We start from the raw sequence: 22,001 nt of genomic DNA on the forward strand, positions 1-22,001 counted from the left end.
TAAGTGTATCTAATATGTTATATAAGTACTTGATAAGTAATAGGATTGATATTTTTTTGATTGGAGCATTCGGACTGACAGTAAAGTGAGGATGGAATAGCATGTTTGACTGTGTGCATGTGTTTACATTTAACTAATTCTTTACTGTTCACCTGTGGAAACAGACAAAGCTAAAGTTAAATAAACTAAAGCATTTACATTTTAGAATAGGGCAATTGACACTGTGTGTTCTAGATGCAATGATGCACGGGCATTTGTGAGAATATTGCCTTTAATCCTGCTAGTTTACTGCCACAGTGATGATACTTTCCCTGTCCTGGATCTCTGTCATGCATATAAGCACACGTAAAAAAAGATAATTAAAAAAACTCTTTAGAAAGTGCATAAACGGCCAAATTCCATCAGAAATCTAGCTGGGTTAACCAAGTTTTTGTTAATGCTTTAAACTGATAAAAGGCTTCTCATTTCTCATGTATGCATCAGGAATCAGGTCACTGAGAAAAGCTGAAAAGCATCAGACCGCTTAAGTGCATGTAAAAGTAGTCTTTGAAACACAATGAACCCGCTCCTGAAAACACAATGCTCGACTGACAACTTGAAGAAGTCCATTAGAGCTACTGTTTGAAACAAAGATACTTTGAATATTTTCACATTGAAAAGAAATCAGCACAACAAATTTGACAAATATATAAATCTTGGATGTAGCATCCAATAAAATCAGAAAGGTAACTATACAGTACACCATAGGAAATTATCCAAACACAGAGGTTAGTTTATACTGTAATCCAATTGATTCTGTGAACCAAAATGTTAAGTTATGTAGAATACTGACACTATATAAATTCTATATTTTTTTGGCATTATTTAGCAGCTTATAAATGACTTCGAAATAATGGCTTTTGTGTGATTCTATGTACATATATAGGTGCACATGTATACAAGTCAAATCTCTTTTTTGGCTTGCTTTGTGCAATGTCAAATTCTACCAAAATAGTAGCTTTGTTAAGTGAGGCTGAGAAAATATATCTCTAGATACTGAGATAGTGCTTTACATTTGAAAATAGGAGGCTTCAATGACTAAGACGTTCATTGAAACCAATCAGACAATGACTAAAGCGTGAGGTCATTCAGATATAAGGCCATTAAATGTCATAGTTCATGCTGTGAGGTATGTTACTACCTCCCTCATACTTATCTTCAAAATAAATGCACAAAAAAGTCAGACCTAAGCAAGGTTATTTATAGTTCCACTGCACCAGAAACACTTAAAATGCCTTTCATAACACATTCACAGGGCCTGAACCAGATCTTCATAAAAGCTACATGATGTACAAATGTTGATGTGCTCTTATGTCAGATTTAATAAGGCGATTGTAGAATATGTTATTACTTCATGTCTTGACAGCGTTGCAATGTAGCTAACCTGTTTATTGTTCCACTTAGTTCACATTGTCACAAGGTTCCGTATTACACTAGCTAGCTACTTTAGTTTGAATTACATTATGGTTGAAAGGGCTGTACGATAAATACTGAAAAAAAGAAAACAGCAGGCTGCGATTGCTGTACACGCGGCTCTCACGGACCGTTCCCCAATACATGAAAAACCTACACCTGCGTCATTACTTCACTATATTTTTTTATACCAAATATTTGTTTGCTGCAATATTAATGTTTTGAATGGGAGTACAGCCCCTTTAAAGTTAGGTTCAAATTAGGATTGGTTAACCAGCTGGCCATCATAATTACGTAATCAATATTAATTAAATAAAAAGACAGTGTGAAATAAATGTGAATAAACTGTAAAATAATTTATATAAATGAACCAACAATTTGTGAGATAATTTACAAAAGTATTCAAATTCAACTCATTATGAAATGTTATTCCAGTTTTTGGATATCATTTTTATTTCATTATTATTTTATTATAAGACAGCCTTATTCAAAACTCTGTTTTTATTTCACAATGGTATTACCCCAGTGACACCTTTATTTCACGTCAAGTTTTATTTGATAGACATTTTATTTCATGCAGTCATGTTTCATGACAGTGGTGTTGTCAGCCCTGTCACCTCTCAGCCAATCTCAACAACTGCTACCAAATTTAGCCAGTTAGCACCTGTTACCTAGAACAACAACAACTCCAAAGTTGTCAAGATGGCTAATGCTAACTGCCTAACTAGCTAGGCTGGCTTGTAAACTTGGATTATTACTCAGCGTCAAAGAGCCAGTGTTAGCAGTGGTAGCTAGCTCCTTTTGGCTTGAGCAATAACAGAATAAGGCTCCATGTCTATTTGCTCTTCAGAGTTGTGTCTCTCTTTAGAATTAAAAGCAGCTGAGGTAACTCTGAATTAACCAGTGACAGCTGCTGCTGTTAACACTGGCTTTTCACTTTAATTGGTAAATCATAAACCATGCTCACAACCCTGACTTTGACATTGTTGTAGCTAGCTAAATCTGGTAGCAGTTGTTGAGCTTGCTAGTTTAAGAGAGGCAGGGGGCATGGGATTGGCTGAAAGGTGAGAGGGCGGTGACAACACCAGTCCCTGTCGTGAAATGTGGCATGAAATAAAAAGTTACAAGACAAAGTGCCATTGGGAGAAAAAAATCATTTTTGAAAAACTGAATTTAGGAAAAAAATAAAACTACAGGTCTACTATGAAATAAATATTAACTCTTAAGCAAAACATTGAAAATAAGAGTTTAAATTATTTCCTAAATTACTTCACAGATTGTTGTTTCATTTATATATTTTACACAATTTATTCCTGTGATTATTTATTTAACACTTTAGGGATACATGCATAATTTTCATATAACGTAATCAATCAAATCAACAGAAACGCTGATTTGATCTAAGGGCCATTTAACAGTCCTGCCAAATGTATATTTTGAATGTAAATATATTTTCTAGAATGAATGATGTTCAACAAAAGTTCAGTTAATCACGGATATGGTACAAAGGTACTGTATGGTACTGCTATGCAGCTCCTGCTTAGGTAGTATGAATGTGTTATGAACCAGAATTCTAAATGAGGTGATACTTTATAACAACTGCACCACACTTCATATAAAAACGTAACTTTCAAATGTGAAACATCTTACAATTTGAGATAACCTTCCTCTATGCGGATTACTTCTATGTGGGGTTGGGTACCGAAACGCTGTGCCGATAGGGCACCGGTTCCGACGTAAACGGCAGTAATGAGACCGAATAATAACAAAAATGTCTGTGCCTGACTTTTTTTTTTCTTTTTTCAGAAGCATTGCTGCATGGGACGCTAAGTTACCGTTAGCTACTAGTTTTAACAATGGTTAAAATGCTGACAGCGTACGTTAAGCGGTGTAAAGTGTGACTGCATTTCCCTGTAGAGGATTCCAACACCGAGACGTAACAGTCTGACTGCAGCTGCCGGAAAAACAACACAGACGGTGTGTTCACTTGAAACTCGTTAGGCTTGAGGTGCATTTTAAGTTAATGTAAAATACCCTTTTCCCATCTGGTGCTTGTTTTTGTCGTTTACCAGCAATTTACTGGTGAAATAAGTCATTGTTATAAGTTATTGTTATTACATTATTAATCAATTATTTAATTTTGACCATATGGCCTTAGCAATAAACAAGCCGTTCTTTAATTTTGTCAACTGTCGTTTTGTGCTCCTTTTTTATATTTTATATTATATACATTATAAATATATATATATATATATATATATATATATATATATATATATATATATATAAAAAAAATTTGGTTCAGGCACCATTTTAAAAGTATCGTTTTAGCACCGGTATCGGAAAAAACCCAAACGATACCCAACCCTACTTCATCTTAGTGATGTAAAATCTGATATCCCACCCGAGACATAAAAAAAAAAAAAAACTCCTGAGGGCAGATGTTGCACATGCAGCAACACTAAACATGTGCCTATCTTTGCAATCTATCCTTGCAACCAAAAACTGTATTTCCCTTATCATATCACTTTTGAAATATTTTATAACATTAACTGCCTAATGGCATGACCTCAGTTTTGTAACAATGACGGCGGCAAGTTGTTGTGGATCTGTTAAATGAGGATTCTTCTCCATTACCGAGTGGACTACGTAAGCAGGAAAGATGTTACAAAGGTTCCGATATGTTTGATACTGGTGGTCTGGGATGACATACCGCTCCTGGTGTTCAGCTGCAGATGGCATCTCCCATGGTGAGTTCCAGATTTGTTCCATTTTGTCTGGCATGCTGCGGACCATCACCCGCTCGCAACACGGCATCAGGCTGTTACTCAAAGGATATGAATGATAGCCATAGGACTCATTACCACATGGCAGAGGGTCCCAGCTTGCATGCTGCTCACGGCACAGTGGAGGTCGCCTCTGTCTCATTGGGTTGCTATCATACAGCCTTGAATCGGATATGCTGTCCATACGAGTCATACCAAGAGACCGTGTGGGCTGTGAGGACAAAGGTGGGAGGACATTCTGAGTGAGGGGATAGTCTCCAGGACAGCTGGACCTGGCTCCCACTGCCACATGCTTGATACGTGGTGCCAGATGAGATCCAGACTGCTTACGGGGGCCTTGCTTGGGTTCCTCAGGTCCATAACTCTGTACTCTGGTCAGTGCTTCATGACGAAACCCATGGGAGAAAGCTTGCATCCTACCCTGGGCAGGAGACTGCTGCTGCTGCCCCTTCATGCTCTCCTCTAAGCTACTGTCCATGGAGCTCGGGTACAGGTCCCCATAAGAGGAGAAGGAGTCACTGTTTGAATGGCTGAGGCAGGATTCAGGGCAGTGGCTGGGATTTCTCTGATACACACCATGCTCGTGCTCCATGCTACAGAAACTGTCGACATTATGCATGCTGCTCATGCTCATGTTTGAAAAATCACTGTGCAGTGAATAATAACCATGGTCGCTAACCGAGTCATACTTTGGGAACTGTTCACCGTACGTAATAGAGGCGCCATGACTATTAGTAACTAAAATAGGAGGGTACTGTACACTAGACATGGAACTGTGCGCGAACTGCAAAGAACCTGGCACTGGGCTGCTGGCTGATCGTGTGTTCAAGGCCCCAGCTGCGTGGCTCTTGACAGGCTGCATGGTGGGCACGCTGAGAGCAGACACAAGGGAAGGCACTGAATTTGTCTCAGACTTCCTAGCAACGGACAGCGCCTCGGGAGGTTCACAGGCCACTGAGCGAATACTGGGGTCAGATTGACGTTTTGGTGCCACATGTTTGACCTCAGAGTTGCTGTCCCCCTTTGCAGTTGCTGGACCAGTACCGTATTTAGCTAAAGCCCCCTCACTCATTGTCTTCACCGCAGACAATTTGGCAAAAGCCCGTAGTTCATCAGCCACTGACCGCTGTGGCTGGTTGACACGCTCTGGATGATAGTACTTGCACTTATGTCCATATGTGCACTTTTTCCCTTGTGTGTAAAGAAAGAGTAGAGCATGTCAAGAAAAGTACACACTTAAATTATTTAAAAAATGCAACATGCAACAGACATTGATTTGAAAAGACATTTAGTTCATATGTTCCTTACCATAGGGGCATGGTTGTTTTTTGTGCTCTGGAACAACAGGACGCCTGCGGAGGAAATTTTCTAAACTTGGACCGTGTCTTCCCAATGGATCATCAGGTGGCATAAACCTATTCAAAATAGCCATTCAGAAAATGTTATTATTAAATGTCAGCTTTTTTATTTCCAGCATTAAGCCACAAAACAAAATATAGGCCTAATAACTGGTCTCCCCATTTTTTTCCAATTAGCAAAAGGTCATAAAACAATCACTAAATCGATTTTGCAAACAGTATTAGTGTATAATATTCACACCTAAACAGTCTTAAAATGTAGTGAATAAATAACTATTTATACTGCAAACTTTGATGTAAAGTTTGTTTGTATTGTAGTGGGGGAGAGATATTATCTTTTTTTAAACAATCCTCAAAATCTGACTACACTCAGGGGCTGAGAGAGTCCTAGAGTGCACTCCTATATAATTATGCTGCCATAAGAATGAATCACGGTTTCTTACTTGTCATTGACAAATGAGTACATTAGGAGACGCTCTTCTATGAACTTCTTCCACTCCGGCTTCTCATTTTGCAAGTCCCTGTAGTTGTCATTTGACACAATAATTCCATCAGAATCATAAGACAGCTTCACTATGAAGCGATCATCATAGCACACCACTCTCCTGCCTTGAACCCTCCGAGATGGGGTGAAAACCAGGATCTTCTCTTTTTCCAGTTTGCGTAATACTTCTTGATCTGAAGGAGAAATTTCAAGGAAGTTGTAGTGTTTATTAACAGCTGGTCATAATTCCATCGAAAACTTTGTATGTATTATAGGTTATATTATAGTAATTTATCAATTAATAGAAACGTGTGAAGTGTCCTAGCACACCTTTCTTGTGGACCATGACCACACCACAAGGTCTACAACAAACTACAACTTACCATCAACTAAGTATAACTTGAAAAAGCTTTACTACCTGTGATGAGGGCGTCAGGCCTGGACTGTTCCTTTCTCCAGGCTGGGACAAACACGGTGATGTCTTTGTGTCCTTTCTCCAAGAACCATTCAACAGCAAGTTGGATACCACGACAAGAGAATACTTCTTTGTTTCCATGGCTAGAAAACAAAACAATGTAGTTTAAGGGCTACTTTTACCTATAATGAAATGGACATCCGTAAGAGGCAAATGTTTCAGGGACTTAGTGCATTCTGCATGAAGCAAAGACCAATTAAATGTTGAGTATGTTTAGTGTCTTACCTCATTGCCACATTTGAGCCATCAATGACGATGGGCCTGAGGTTATCAAAGGTATCCACAGAGTCGTCTTCCACCGACACCTCTGGACTAACCGTCTCCTTAACACAGGGGGGCCGTGATATTGATGTGGCCGTACTGATGCAGGGTTGAATTTCAGGCTCTACTTTGTTTCCAAGCCTTACTAACTCTGCTAGAAGGTCGTTAATAAGCGCAGCAGATCCAAGCTTGTTGAGCACTGTCTCCACCTGCTCTCCCGAATAGCCTAACTTCAATGCAAATTCCATCTTAGTCTGGTACTCTCTGCCACTGGCAGGCTTGATCCCGGGTCCCGCACTGGGGTCATCCTCACGACAATCTTGCGCAGTGCTACTCTGGGAAAAACTGGGCCGGTCAAGGCATGGAGAGCGACAGAGCTGTCGGTGGGGTTTTGCAACAGCTAAGGGCTCCCTCTTCTTACACCTGCTGTTGTTCACCTGAACCCTCTGGTGTTGCTGCTCTTCGGATTCGCTTTCTGAGCTGCTTCCGTCCTCAGAATCATCACTGGCATGCTGGGCCTTGCTTGAGTCAATGTTCTCCTCCCTGCATGGGCGTTTTTCCATTTTGAGCTTCTCCACCATCGACCATACTGTCATCACGTTCGTCTTGACACCTCAGATTTCCGCCCCATGTTTCCTCACCTCCACCGCAACCAGGGAACCATACTGAATGCTGGACTTTAGCGCAACAGGCTCTTTGTGTAGAGCAAAAGTAACACGTTCTCCCTTATGTGGGCAGGCAAAATCAAACCATTAAACCCTGAAAGAGAGCACAAAGATAGGCTTCAATTAGTAATGTTTAACAGTAAATTAACCTTAAAATAATTTTGAAAAGAAATTGTTTCCCACTGTTCCAGTAAATACGCTTTATTTTGTTTGGCCCGCTGAAAAGGATTATTTTGTAATTCCATTTCCTACATTCAAGTCTGACTGGAAAAGCGATTGAAAGTGAATAGATAGAAGAAGCTTTTAAAGAAAATTATAAAAAACTTTTTACACATTCACCGCCGATTTTATCACCACTGCGCAGCAGCATGGGAATGACTGCTGGTTAACATGTAATGTTTATGGGCCACAATTAAACAACTATTTAATACAACAAAAAAACAGACACATTTGAAATGAGAACAACCAGGCTATATTGTGCATTTGATGCTAATGTGTGGACGCAAATCAGCTTAATGTAGACTTAGTCTTACTGTCTTCAGCTACCTCGCCTCCTCAACCTCCACCCCACTTGTGGTAGACCAATACATTCTTCAACTGTGGGAAACACTGCTATCTGGGCAAGTGATAGAATTAGTCATATTAGTCACCTGCCCAAATAAACAAGTTACCAAAAGAACCACAGCAGCTCAGGAAAAGGATCTGAATTGGGACATATGATGTTTTGGGGTTCAAAAACACCAAGTTTGATCTTTTGTTTAGTTTTCATTTTTTGGTGAAACTGGTTGGTTAAATAGTCTGCAATGTCTGCAGGCTATTTGTTTTGTCTGACTAACGCTCCTCTTATTCAGTGAAATGTTGTGTCTCACCTACAAACTCACTGATTCTTAAAAATTGCTACAGAGTGTAAGTGCATGTGTTTTTATTGCAGATTTGCCCTACAGCTGTATAGTTTGTGTGTGCATCCTTAGAGCGGTTGCTTTACGAAATGAACATGACGTGAGGGACTGTGTTTTCAGCATAGGACACACAACATCCTATCAGGTGTGTTCATCAGCCAGCTATTGGATTCCGGCCATGCTGGGTCAAAGCCATTCGCTCTGTATTTCCTGTGCTGACGGTTAAATATGAAAATTAACAGAAATACATTTTTACTTATTAGACTATTCCTCAATATTCCAGTAACTTGAATCATCGTTTACCCTTCTCTGGTTTGAGTCCCAGACTGACCCTGAAATGTCTCATCTGGCTGGCTGGTTTATTTAGAAAGCGTTAAGACCGTAGATAGTCTCGCTTTGCCAGACCCTCCTCCAAAGCGCGCTAGAGGAGAGTCTGGCTAGTCCACACAGCATTCCGGGATGGGAGGAAAACGTGCTCTGGTTTATTGGCATTTCTTTAAACCAATCACAATTGTCTTGGCCGGAGAAAAGCTGTGGTGCCGCTGCAAAATAGGCCCGGAAGGAACTTGTTTTGGTGGAACATGTATAAAGTTGTTTTAGTCATGCAACAGAAAACTCTGATTGGACAGATAGTCTAGCTAGCTTTTTGGATCTATGAAAGGGTTAACCACAGTCCTCATGAATAGGGTTGGGTACCGAAACCTGTTTCCACTATGGTACCGGTTCCTACGCAAACGGTAGTATTCGGACCGGATTAGAACGCGAATTTCGGTTCCGACTGAAATATTTTCCCTTCCGGCAGACTCTTTTTTCTTTCTCCCTTTTCTGCCGTGTGGCGCACGTGCCCGCTCGTGGTGTGCCCGCTCAAATTGTCTGCCCTTTTAAACTCCTACCTGGGTGTGTACAGACCTCTTGGACACCATCCGAGAGAGTTTTCTCCTGTGCAGGACATGCCATAAGTCAGGAGAGGTGTCCTATCTTGCCAGAGAAGGCCCATTTTCTGCTAAAGAACTGCTAAAGTTTTAAACTGGTTGGCATACCAACTCAACATTTATTTTGTTGTTACTTGTTAATAGTGTAAGTGTTATTTGTTAAATTATTGTAGTTATGTGTTAGGTGACTTAGGTTTAGTTATAATATTTAAACGTTAATATATTGTTAAATTGAAATAATTTTCAATTTAAAAAAAAAAACTCAAAAAAAAAAGCCTTTTTTTTGTCATTTTTCAAGAATCGGTTTAAGAATCGTTTAGGAATCGGAATCGTTTTAAAAGTACCGGTTTGGCATCGGAATCGTAAAAATCCAAACGGTACCCAACCCTACTCATGAATCGACCGGCATTTAAAATGTCAACACTATGGAAGCCCAAGGCAACAGAGAAATCCCGGAAGTGGAACATCAAGGATATAGACTAGACTGTAGAAGACATTGACAGTGAATTAAACTTCCCTATACTGGGTTACTGTCCTAGTCTAAATATGTTAAAATAGCCTAATTATAACCGGTCACCTCTCTCTTTCCTCCTCTGTCCCAGGCTTTTTTATTAAAGAACACTTCTCTTCATTTTAATTCTGTAAATAAAAATGGTAAGTTATTGAATAGCCTAATTTTAGACATCAGTGACAAACAACTGTTTATTTTTTAAGGCTGGTTATCATTTGAAATGTTTCGATACTACTAGGAGAGGCAGGTATGCCTTTCGTCCAGGCCCGGTCTGCTTTGAGTTAGATAGGCAGGGAAAACCCTCAAAGCTGTAAGCTGGAACCAACTGCGCATTTAAACTATAGCAAAGCATCTACAGCAGTGTTGCATTTGTGAAACGTGTCTGCCCTAGTTGTAGTAGGTATGCAGAGGGAAAGTTGTGTGGCAATAGCATCAGCATCTGAATATTACAGAAATTCACTTTGGTACTTTTTAACATTACATAAATACATACAAAACAAAGGAACTGTCACTGATGCCCTGCTTGTAGGTGCAATATGGAATAAAATATAGATGAAACCGACAGCAAAGTCTCCGCCCAACTTCCCTGGTCCCTGGCTAACCGGTGTTAAACTGAAAACCACAGTCTTCCTGCACAAAATGTGTTAATGTGCTGCAGAACAACCCTCGCTTCTATGTGCACAAAAGCCTTACTGGTCTAGCAAGCAACATTCAAGCCAGACACACATGGGGTGAGCCCATGAGTTAACATAACCTGAGACAAAGTGTGGGCTGAACAGTGTATCCCTGCGCCTCCAACCCTAACAGACACATCTGAATTGAACAGAAGTCCCTAGGGAACAAAGCGGTTTTATGGTAAAGCAGAATAGGACTTCAGGAGAGCCTGCAGTATAATCATGCAACACTGTTAACAGCTCCAATTGTACATTTTTACATATGGTTACTGGTCATCAAATAATCTTTACAACAAGTGCATTAATTAACAGAAACACTAGACTACACTTTCCCCCAGTCTTGCAGAGAGTAGAATACAGCCAGCTTCGAGCTTCAAGAGGCACAGCCCATGATGTGCGTTGCTTAGCAACACAGCCTTGTCATCAGCTAACTCCTTTTTACCAGTCACGACTAACACAAACACAGAATCTCTCTTCAGGCAGCCAGTAAACGCAGAACAGCTAAAATACAACTCTACACTAAAACTCTTGAGGCAGTATATTTTGCAATAAAAAGTGACATGACATAGAAAATACAATGTAAATGGCAGCACCATCATCAGGTAATACACAAGACTGATATTTATGGAAGACCCTGAAGGTTGATAAGATATTTTGAGGGTCAAACTATGGCTACAAATGCATACCTTTTAATGGCAGTGTGTAGCCTATGTAGCAGCATCAGTTGTCTGTTGTCAGACACTGTCTCACTGCTGATCACAACTTGTATGACATGGATTGAGAACATACTAAGGTTTGAACTTTTTAACCAACTAGCTGAAAACGGAAGGATGTTGAGGCACTTTTGTGGAAATCACACATCCCACTGCCATTCAAGACACGTATGACCATATCAATACATGTTTAGGGGAGCAGAGCTCTTCCAATCGTTTCCCTTCCACCTCCAGATACACAGGCTTAGACTCAGCAAGGCCTCCAGACTCTCTCTGCACATGCACAGGCTCGTGTGGTTAGGTTTCATAGCAACAAGTGAAACAGGTCCCTGAAGCCATCGTTTGCATTGCTGACCCTATATAATATCCAGTATGAAGCAGTATTATACTGCACTATAGTCAGTGTTGGATACATGTACCACTTGGCTAGTCAGATATCTTGATACAAATTGATTTTGATATAATTAATAAAAACTGAAGGTTATGTGCAGCCACCACTGTACAAAAACAATCCAGCATTTATTTTATGAAACCAACCAATGACAGAATGCAAGTAAGTGTAAAGAAAAACAAAAAAACTGTGATAGCACAAAAACGGAAAACAAGATTGGTTTCCAGTACTCTGCATGAACACAGTTCTTCTGACATATACGATTCAAAACTACAAAACTGAGATGCTCTTGAACAGTGGCTACTGCCACACCTTATCACTGTTCCGTCATTAACGCATTTGAAGATTTTCTGAGCTTAAAAGCACAAACAGACACACACACAAACATAATTAAGAGAGTGTAAGTTTCTGGTCACGAGTCATAGTAAACTCTCACCCAGGGAATGCAACCCAGAAAAACTAATATAATCCTATTCCTTATTTACATTGATCATATGATGGCACTATGATCCCATCTCACTTTAGACTTATTTTGTCTCTCACTGTCTGTCATATCATAAATATAACTCTGGGCAACAACTTGCTTCATACTTTCCCATTCTTTAAAGTGTATTGTATGTAATGTTACATTTCCTCTATTGATTTGAGCTTCTACTTAAACAATTTAAGGTTTTTCTTCTCCTTAATTTGTTTAGATTTTTAAACATAATTTCGACTTTCAGAGCCATATCCAATTAATATGTTTAAATACGTTGGAAACTATAATTATTTCAAAGTAAAAACTATCCCTTTAGCAGGGGGGGTATTAACAGTAGGAAAAAAGAAAGTGAGGGTTGAACTGAATTCTCATATTCAACCAGTTTTGACTTTAGAGCACACTACATGAATGTGCAACCAAATTCAAACACCGCATTGATCCCAATGACAGTGACCACAACTCCCGAACTGTTGAATTAAACTGGGTGGACTATATTTTCGCATTCATTAGCTAACTAACGATAGTTGACACGTCAATCGAAAAACTGAAGTGCTTGATATCATTGGCAGCAGCATCATGAGTTGAGAGGGATGAAAGGGAGGAACAATATGACAGCAAGAAAGATCTTATACTTACAATACACAGCGTTACAACATTACTACTGCACACGACGCCACCTTTGTGACTGAATTTGATTAGAGATAACTGGTTTGACATCCTTTGCTAGGCCCCGAGTTACGGTTAGCAGACGCTAGCATGCTAGTTTACCGTTACTTGGCCAGCTGGAGAGTCAACATTTTAGCTAAATAAACTAACCGGCCTATTTTGGTTTATCTTGTTGGTCCATGGCCAGAGAGCGATTAGATGGCTATTGCAAGCTAACGCTAACTACCAAGCTTGTCAGGCAACCCGGTCTCCGTTTAGTTAGCTAACGCACAGTGGCTCCACAGGCTAATTTAAACGTCTGGTTGCTAACATTAGCTTTAGGTGCCTATCGTGTGCTAAGATTTTTGCCGGACTACTGTAACTTGAGATAAAGTTGACGACCATTTAACATTTTCAACAGGGGTAAAACCACAGCAACACAGCACTATTCTCTACATAATCTGCCCATATATCACTGCTATCGTTGACTTCAGGCGGTGCTCATCTTACCTTGTTGCTGTCATCCTCCTCGCCTGTAACAGTAATGTTTTGCTGCCATTGGCGCTGTCGCAGTTTGGTCAGGGTTGCCAGATAACGCAAGGGAAACAAGTAGTCTAGCTAAGCGATGTAAAGACACCGGGGTCATTCCACCGCTACAAATTTGATTTCTGCCCCATGCTACCTAGTCAGACGTTTCATCAAGGCAGGGCTTTTGTGATACTTTCTTTGTGGCTTTTGTATGGACATTTACCAGAACACTGAGCATTGCAAACGAGCAAGGACAGATTTGTCATAGATTCCAACAGGGGGTAGTTGAAATGGGAGTAACTTTATCATGAACTCAAATCGGAATATATATATTCTAATGAAATGTACTACTTTTATTTGAGTCCACAGTAGCTAAACCTGCTCTGTTCTAGTTTTTTTATTATTATTTATTTATTTTAAAAGGGACAACGCACATTAATCAACATAAGCACAGAGCCCAACATGTAAATGTGCAAGATTTAGCCATGCAGGCTAATTTTCATTGGCAGTCCCTAGCAGGTTGATGGTTTGAATACAGAAGCGTGATCTAACACAGTGGTTTTTCAATACTGCTTTTCAATAACGTAGCCCCTAAAATATGTTTTTAGCCAAGTACCCCTTGCCAAGCGCAGAACAATTTTGGGATAAAAAAATAAATTAAAAAAAAGCTTTAATAAAGAGGTACATTCCAGCGCTGCGCCATCAGTGTCTGATTTACTGAAAACAACCTTGTAACTTAAAAAAAAACTCTTAAATGCTAAATGTCAAATGTTTAGAATGCATCAGTAAATTAATGAATGTAGTATAATTATATTAGGAATTTATATGCACAAATATTTATTTCCTTTTTTTTTTTTTTTTTTTTTTTTCACACAGACCTGCTGTACTCTGAAGAACACCCATTTGTGATACACTGATCTAGCAAATCCTAGCAGTCATGTATGTTTTTAAATAAATTATGAATATGGTGTACATGCATACTCAAGACAGGAGCGCTTTGGTGTACACGTTCTACTCAGGTGTTTAGGTGAACTTGAAACAATAAACTGCTTATAACTGTCCACGTGAATGGGTTTGCCAATGTGTAAGCAATACAAAAGATCTGCCAAGGTTTCCCTGCCTTTGGCTCCATGGATGCTGGAATAAACTTCAGCTCCTGCATGACCCTAAATGTGGACGTGACAGAAAATAAAAATGGAAAAATGTTATGTCTTGTTGTGTTTATTTTAGTGTAAGGCAGTGTTCCACTCTGACAAAAAAAAAACTGACAGATTTTCAAGAGGAATCCCCTCATGTAACATGGGTGTAATTTGACAAACAAAATCCAAAATTATAAAAGAAAACTCAAACAAAAAGACTAGTGCCAATTTGTAATAACCATTCTGAATACAATGTTGCAGTGTACAAGTAGTTGAGAATATAAATACAAATTTGACATTTGTTCAATATTACACTATAAAAAAACATCATCTGACCGTTTAACCTGACCTATCAAACACAAAATGCACAAGAACATGATACAAGGTTAAAAAAAAATAATAAAAAAAGTTTATCTTTTGACATATTTTAAAATCCAAACAAAAGCAAACTACGTTTTCTTTCCACAAGCTTACAGTAATGCAATAATGGAGTTCATCATTTCAGTAAGATTTTTAAACTTCACAGGTGGTCAAGCTAAACAACAAAAAACAGCCACAGTAAGGCCAAATGCAAACAGTAAATTTGAGACCTGTAGGTACTAATTGTTTTTTTTTTTTTTCTCCCCACCACCATTTTTTAATTTATATATATATATATATATATATATATATATATATATATATATATATATATATATATATATATATATATATCTATCTATCTATCTATCTATCTATATATATATCTATCTATATCTATATCTATATCTATATCTATCTATATCTATCTATCTCTATCTATCTCTATCTATCTCTGGCAGTTTCTTCAACGTCGTAGATAGGCCTTGCATAGCTATGTACAGTATGTAAGTGAAGTGGCAGCTGAAGTTACGTTGCAAAAACTATCACTCCATCTGACATTTCCTATACGTGCTTATCCTGTTCGGGGATGAACTAGCTGATGTTTTGAGATTAAGCCAAATACAATAACAGCATAACAAGAGACATGTTTTGCATTGTGGATTGAGCTACTCCTCTCCGCAAATTGAGATATTCTGTTTGTTGTTTCCTAAACCCAATCTGTCCTGAAATGAGGTAAACCCTAAAAACAGTCAATTTGAGCATCATGACAGGCCAACATAAAGCTCACTTGAGTAAAGGGAGGCTATGAAAAAGCATTAAACATAAACATAAGCTGGCAGTTAAAGCATAAGCCTACAAATGTTTCGGGGGAATTGGCAAGGTAAGCAAGACTTGGCTAGCCCTGTTTAGCTGTGCTATGGAGACCAGGCTAATATATACCCATTAAACAGTGTAACATTACTACTGAGACCTAGACACTGAGGCTACATATGGGTATACTCATTCTAGTGAAATTCAATAGCTTAATGAGATGAATCTGTAATCTGTCAGCATTTGCAATGCAAATTAAACTATAACTTGCTTAAACACCTTGAATAGACTGACATATGTGGCCTGTGTGAAACAAACAGCTGTTACTGTGCAAATGCAGAAAAATCCCTTTTTACTTCCCAATGAGATAGCCATGTACTTGACGCAGCATGATGGCACATTTCAGAATTTAAAATTTCAATTCATGTCCTGTCTCTCACAGTGTGCAACATGTTTTCAAATGAATATCTTGTGCAAGTAAAAAAAAAATTAAGCAACAATTACTCCTTTGGATGTAACATAGCGTTTCAATTAAAGGTTGCATCGGGGAGTGTGTTGCAGGACACATCCCTGGGTGTCCTTGTTTCACGGAGGACGGCCATTTTATCTTTAGACACACCTGCATTCAGGGGACTCCCAGTATGAGATATTCCTTCTCTACCTGCCACTGGTCTGCTTTTACCACACTGATTATAGGATTGCAAATTAGTGGCAGCTTTACAAAAAACATCCTCATCAACATCATCTGATTCATCATCCGTCATTCCAGAATAAACAAAGGTGCTATGAGGTAAACAAGAATCAGACTGCGAAGGAAGGCGATACTGCCTGTTGTACAGCTCTGTGTTCTGTGAAATTAAATCACAGGACACTCGGTCGGACACCTCAGAGCAAAGTTGTAGTGTGCTGTTAGGACAATCACTGCTGGATGAACTAGAAAATATTTTGCGTTTTACTTGAGTTTGACTGAGACTCTGTACTTTCTCAGTGAATTGCCCATCTGTCAGAGGAAGGCTTAAAGCCATTTCTGACCTTGTTTGCCACGATAAGGCCATAATGCTGCTACTGTCTCTAACCTCCGACACAGACACGAGTACATTCTTTTTGTAATACGGTGAGGAATCTCTTTCAGAGTCCTTTTCAGTTTGAGGACAAGAAACGATAGCAGCTCTGTTCTCTCTGTATGTGTCAGGCATCTTCAACTCAAGGCTTTTTGTGTCCAGAGACCTACTTCTCCTGTCCTGAGACAACGGATTAGGCATGGACTGACTGACTCTTGTAAGGCCTAGGTGCCGTGGGAGACTAGCAATTGCCCATGTATTACTGATCAGGTTCTGTTCATACAGGTCCAACATTTGATAGTCACATTCAGCAAATGCATCTTTTTGTAGGTAGCTTTCTTCAAATTCCTGATAGGGCGATGAGATGTCCTCCTCCAGTTCCATGTGAATCTGCTCATCATATTCACCCTCATTATGCATATCCACTACATCAAATGTGACTATGGTAGGTAAGGCCTGCATATTTGGAGTGAAGGCAGAGTTTGTCTCCAAATCATCCACATTGTTGTGCAGGTTACTCAGCATCTGAGAGTGTTTTGTGTAGTCCACCAGTGCTTGAGAGAAACACACAGTTTGCCCGTCATCCAAGTCATTGTTATCATTTGGAGACTGAGAATTGATATTTTTGTATGGTAAAGCTACGGGCTTGTTTTCCTCGAGATGTTGCTCTTTGGGTTCACAAAACGTTTCAAAATCTGGGTCAGATGTGCTTCCGAATGACACGCTGCTGTGCCTTTTCTCAGAGTCAGCATTCAGGGATTTTGTTCTTTTTTCAGTTGAAGCAGGCGCAACTCCCTTTTTATCAAATCCATCTGGTTCTATATCATTCTTGTTGACCGATGCGTGGGCTTTTGAATTCAAATTACGGTTTTTATTCATAGCGATTTCCTGACGACCAACCGTGTTTTGTGCCAACTCCGAGGACTTACTGCATGTGCTCAGCATCTCTCGGCCATCGTGAACTTTATACAGTTCAGCACTTAGTTTTAACCGATTCATGTCTGGAACAAAGCCGGAATCTGTCACATCAACTGGCTCGCTTAAATACTTGCACTGTTTTGAACTGGGCAGTTTTGATTTGTTTTCATAATGTGGACTGATGAGACTCTCATCAGGTGCAAAAAGCTCATAGAGGGCATCACCGCTGTAACTGTCCCTGGGTAATCTCTCTGCCCTTAGTCGGTCAGTTTTTTCTTGTCCGTCATCTGGTCCCGGGGTAGTTGAATCATAGTAGCCCTCGTCACTGTTTGGAACGGATTCTTGATGCTCACTTTGAGGAGTTAACACATCAGCAATTGAAGAAACATCCATGCCACTGGCTTGCTGTGCACTGTTACTGTTCAGTAAGTCCATATTGTGAGAACTTGTCAAGTCAGCGGTCAAATCAGTGTGATCTTGGCTGCAAGTACAGCAAATTTCCTCTGACGCATTATTTCCCCAGAAATCATGTAGACACTCCTCATCCAAATCTTCGGGTGAGGCCATTTCTTCGCCGCCACCCTGATAAGTAAGGTAACAAGAGGCCCGCTTTCCTCCATTTCTGCTCCTTTCTCCAGACACTGTGCTCTCTGTGATGCTTTCGTCTTCTTGATCTGCAATGATGTCCCCACAGCCAGTGAGTGAATCAAAGCTCTTTAATGACGCAACGTCTCCATAAATCAGGTTTAGCTGATCCGATGAGCCAGCAGGTGTTTCGGACTTCAATATGGGCTCAGGCATCATCTCGAGTTTCAGACAAGGCTCGCTCCGTCCTCTAGAACTCTCCTTCAATTCACTGGAAACTACGGCCATCAATTTCATTTCCTCCATTTCTTCATCACATGTCTCATCATTGAGCTCAGACTTTGGGCTGTCTTGCTCCACACTCTTCTCGGATGGCACCTCATCAGCATCAATACATTCAGGACCAATGGAAATGTCACATATAACATCTGCAAAATCAGGCACATCAGGTTCAGATCCCAGGCACTCCGTGACATACTGAACGGTGTTGTCCTGGACAACAGGCACCTCTTCCTTGCAGCGAGGAGAGGACATTGCAATCATTTCAGTTTTATCCAAAGCAACATTTCTATGGTTTCTGTGATACTTAAAACTTTGAAAAAGACTCCTAAAACCCCTTTTCTGCCGGGTAAGAGTCAGTGATTTCTGGTCAGCGGTGTGGGGACTACATTCATTGTGACAGCTGCTGTGGAGCTCTCCAGCAGAGACCCTCTGGTCGTGGTACTCAAAATCTCCTGCTGAGGTGTACCCACTTCTCAGATTGTCATCATGACTAACCTTACTTAGCCCATCATGTGTTCTGCTTTTGTGGATTCCTTTCTTAGAAGACCACTTGTTCGGATTTTTACTCCTTCCTCCAAAGAAGCTAGGTAAAATACAGATACCTTTCCGAACTCCAAAAAATGTCAGGGCAGTCCTCCTAAATTTTCCAGATTTCTGGGATTTCACTGTAGCATTCATGGCATCTGGCTGAGGCTCTTCTGTGATGTCATCGTGGCCGCGCCAGGAACTCTGCGCTGAGACTGAAGCCAAATCCTTGGTGTCACTTGGTAGCTCGTCTACCTTACGAGAAGCCATGGCGACCACTTTTACAAAAGCAGTCCAACGGAAGGCATGGCAGCTGAATTTTCAGCTGATAGGATCACTGCAGTGAATGTGTCCTTCATCTGGTATGAGCCCTGTATTGAGATAGTTGAGACCAAAATCAATGTTCAATTCAAATTTCTGCCACACTGATATGAAACATTCACATTGCAGACTTTGAACATCACCTCCATTAGATGGTTAGAATTTCTAAAACTCACCAGTGTCCTCTATATCACTGTGACCATCAGCCTTTTTTTATTTTTGCCATCTACTAGTGTATTATGACATACCAAGATGTGAGAAGACAAGTCTTTGCCTGAGGTGTGTACAATTGGTTTAGCCTACCGGGGATGAGTCACTTTTTTTGTCATTTAAAATTACTCAACCCTATACAAAAAAAAAATTAAATCTGTACTTCATATTTTTTAAACATGTTCTCAGATTTAGTCTGGATTTGAATGAGCCAGACTCTTTGCCCCTGTATTCTCTCTATGTGAACTCGACGTCTGTATGGCTCATTTCAGTGTGTGGGTTATGGCTTTGTATGGCCATGTGTGCCTGTCTTCCCTTCTGGTGACTTGTAATCATTTCACCTGAAGTGAACACAAACCCTGACTTTCCTGCCTGAATTTCCATTGTAATGCCTCTGTGGTTTCTTGTTGTGTTAGTTGCTTGCTTTAAAAAAAAAAAAGTTGTAATGTTTTATCTAGGCACCTTCTGCATATACACCTGATCTGGTGTATTCCCTGGTCCATGGGGTCTGTCTGCTATGGCCTATTTTGGTTCTCATATATCCTGTGTTATTTTGCAGATTTGTTTTCCTTCTGTTTTTTACATTGTTTGTTGCTGACTTAGAACGAGAGGGGCCCACTCTCCATTAAGTCATTTGAGCCAATCTTTTGTCAAGAAAGTCACGTAAATAAATATAAGAATGTGTCTGCAATATTATTGTGGGGCTACTTTGGCTAGGACTTTGGTTAATGGGAAAAACAAAAATAAAAATTGCCCCAACTGCAAAACTACAGACTAGTGAAATAAGGCTGGCCTAAGGAACTTAACTACTTAGGTACCTTATGAAATTGTGTTTAATGATACATTGATGATGTGTGAAATAAACGTGTAAAACAATTAAAATAAAAATCTATACTCATACTGAATCTATTGTCTTTGCATTTAATATTTCTGTTTTGTTTCATATATATATATATATATATATATATATATATATATATATATATATATATATTCTGCAAGTATGTTATGTATATTGTTTTTTGGGAGAATATAACTAAACTAAACCAATAAATACAACCTTATACATCTAAATGTGCGTGCATGCATGCCAGAGAAAGACTGACCAAGATTAAACTATTGAGTGCATTTATGTTTAGTTACACATTTAGCTATAACTTACTGAAGGTCAATCAAAGATAAAATAAAAAACGTAAGCCGGTGACTTCAATTTGGAACTAAAAGCCTAGGTGATAAAGCAGCAGGCTACAGATGCAACTATGCTGCAGCTGTACAGTCACTCTACGATTATAAAGACCAGCGGTGAAAGGTGGGTCAAATAATCTCCAAAACGTACTTTAAATGAGAGCCGTTGCAAAGATAATAGACGTGTAGATATCGTTGAATTCAATCCAACTAACAGACCTAGTTATTAAAAAGTGTTCATATTTACATATAAAACCAAACTAAATGACATTAGCACATTCAAGCGATAGAGCTAACTGAGTCGCAAGGTAAACAAACTTACCAACTAGCGTAGCTAAAGCCAAAATCTTGCAGCACGGAGCTGGTGTTGCTTTCTCGGCCAGGAGACGAAGTTACGTGTCAATGCATGGTTTCTGCTAATGCTTACTTTAACTTTGGGTTACTGCAGTCGGCTTGGGCCCGGTGATCGCTTTCACCAGATACGGTTTCATTTGTTTACGGCCACCGTTAGCTATCGCTAGCACAGGGGTGCTTGCTAACAGCGTTAATCCCACTCACCAGCGTGTCCTGCAGTTTGTGGCTGTAATGTGAGTCCAACAGTGGGTAACGTTAAACCACATCACAGCAAAACAGTGTGGTATAAATACGCAGACCAACTACACAGGTATTGGATTAATGAGTCTAGTTTAGCCACGCATGGGACGAAGTTTGCTACAGATGATCAGCGTTTAAATGCTTGATGATGATGACCGATTTCTCAGGTAATTTACCCAAAACTCCTTTCGTGACCCTCCTGGGCGCATGCTAGTGACGCAACATGTGTGTAGGTGTTATTTTATTGTTACGAAAATTCCACATTCACACAATATACTTATCACGAACTTCATCAATATTGCAATAGTAAGAGACCTTAACAATTAGAAGTCAATAAAGATTTATTTTGTGTTTGATAAATTTCGCATGGACTTATAATACATTTTTGTTTTATTATTATATTTTCTTTGTATAGGCCTATGCCCCTCTGTTATGGGCAGTTTTGTGTACGTAGCTACATACTGTTGATGTGCGTGTGTTCTTTAGATTAAGTTTAAAAAATAATAATAATAATTATACTAATAATAAAATATTTAATCTGAAAAAACGTATGATTGCCAAAATATCCATACCTGTATTTATATGCTCTGCTATCATTCTATCTATAGATCTAATTGTTTGGTCCATGGTACACATTGTATTACACATGTTCCTGTGTAGTTATGGGAACCTTGATGAGGTGGGATATTTTTTATTTGCTTAGGACAGGTTTAATGAAAAAATGCAGGTGTGTCATTTGTGAATTAAAGAAAACAC

The 22,001-nt window shown here is 39.4% G+C and overlaps 2 protein-coding genes across 3 annotated transcripts; both read right to left on the reverse strand.

The window, feature by feature from the left end:
- Positions 1-3,764: 3,764 nt before the first annotated feature.
- zc3h12b (zinc finger CCCH-type containing 12B) lies at positions 3,765-13,489 on the reverse strand. The gene is made up of 6 exons (XM_028595904.1): positions 13,235-13,489; positions 6,781-7,575; positions 6,499-6,638; positions 6,040-6,274; positions 5,547-5,653; positions 3,765-5,429 (listed from the first exon to the last, which is right to left on the reverse strand). Exons 2-6 carry the CDS (start codon positions 7,410-7,412, stop codon positions 4,009-4,011), a joined length of 2,535 nt encoding a protein of 844 aa, XP_028451705.1. The 5' UTR covers positions 7,413-7,575; positions 13,235-13,489; the 3' UTR covers positions 3,765-4,008.
- A 1,679-nt stretch (positions 13,490-15,168) lies between these two features.
- On the reverse strand, positions 15,169-21,440 carry LOC114566321 (APC membrane recruitment protein 1-like). Of its 2 annotated transcripts, none has more exons than XM_028594649.1 (2): positions 21,210-21,440; positions 15,169-19,306 (listed from the first exon to the last, which is right to left on the reverse strand). In XM_028594649.1, the coding sequence occupies exon 2, from the start codon at positions 19,203-19,205 to the stop codon at positions 16,092-16,094; it is 3,114 nt and encodes a 1,037-aa protein (XP_028450450.1). In that variant the 5' UTR covers positions 19,206-19,306; positions 21,210-21,440; the 3' UTR covers positions 15,169-16,091. The 2 variants fall into 2 exon arrangements, with proteins under 2 accessions (XP_028450450.1, XP_028450449.1); XM_028594648.1 differs by having other exon boundaries at positions 20,974-21,440.
- Positions 21,441-22,001: the final 561 nt, after the last annotated feature.

This window comes from Perca flavescens, chromosome 13, assembly GCF_004354835.1.
Source record: "Perca flavescens isolate YP-PL-M2 chromosome 13, PFLA_1.0, whole genome shotgun sequence".
NCBI classification, from domain to species: Eukaryota; Metazoa; Chordata; class Actinopteri; order Perciformes; family Percidae; genus Perca; species Perca flavescens.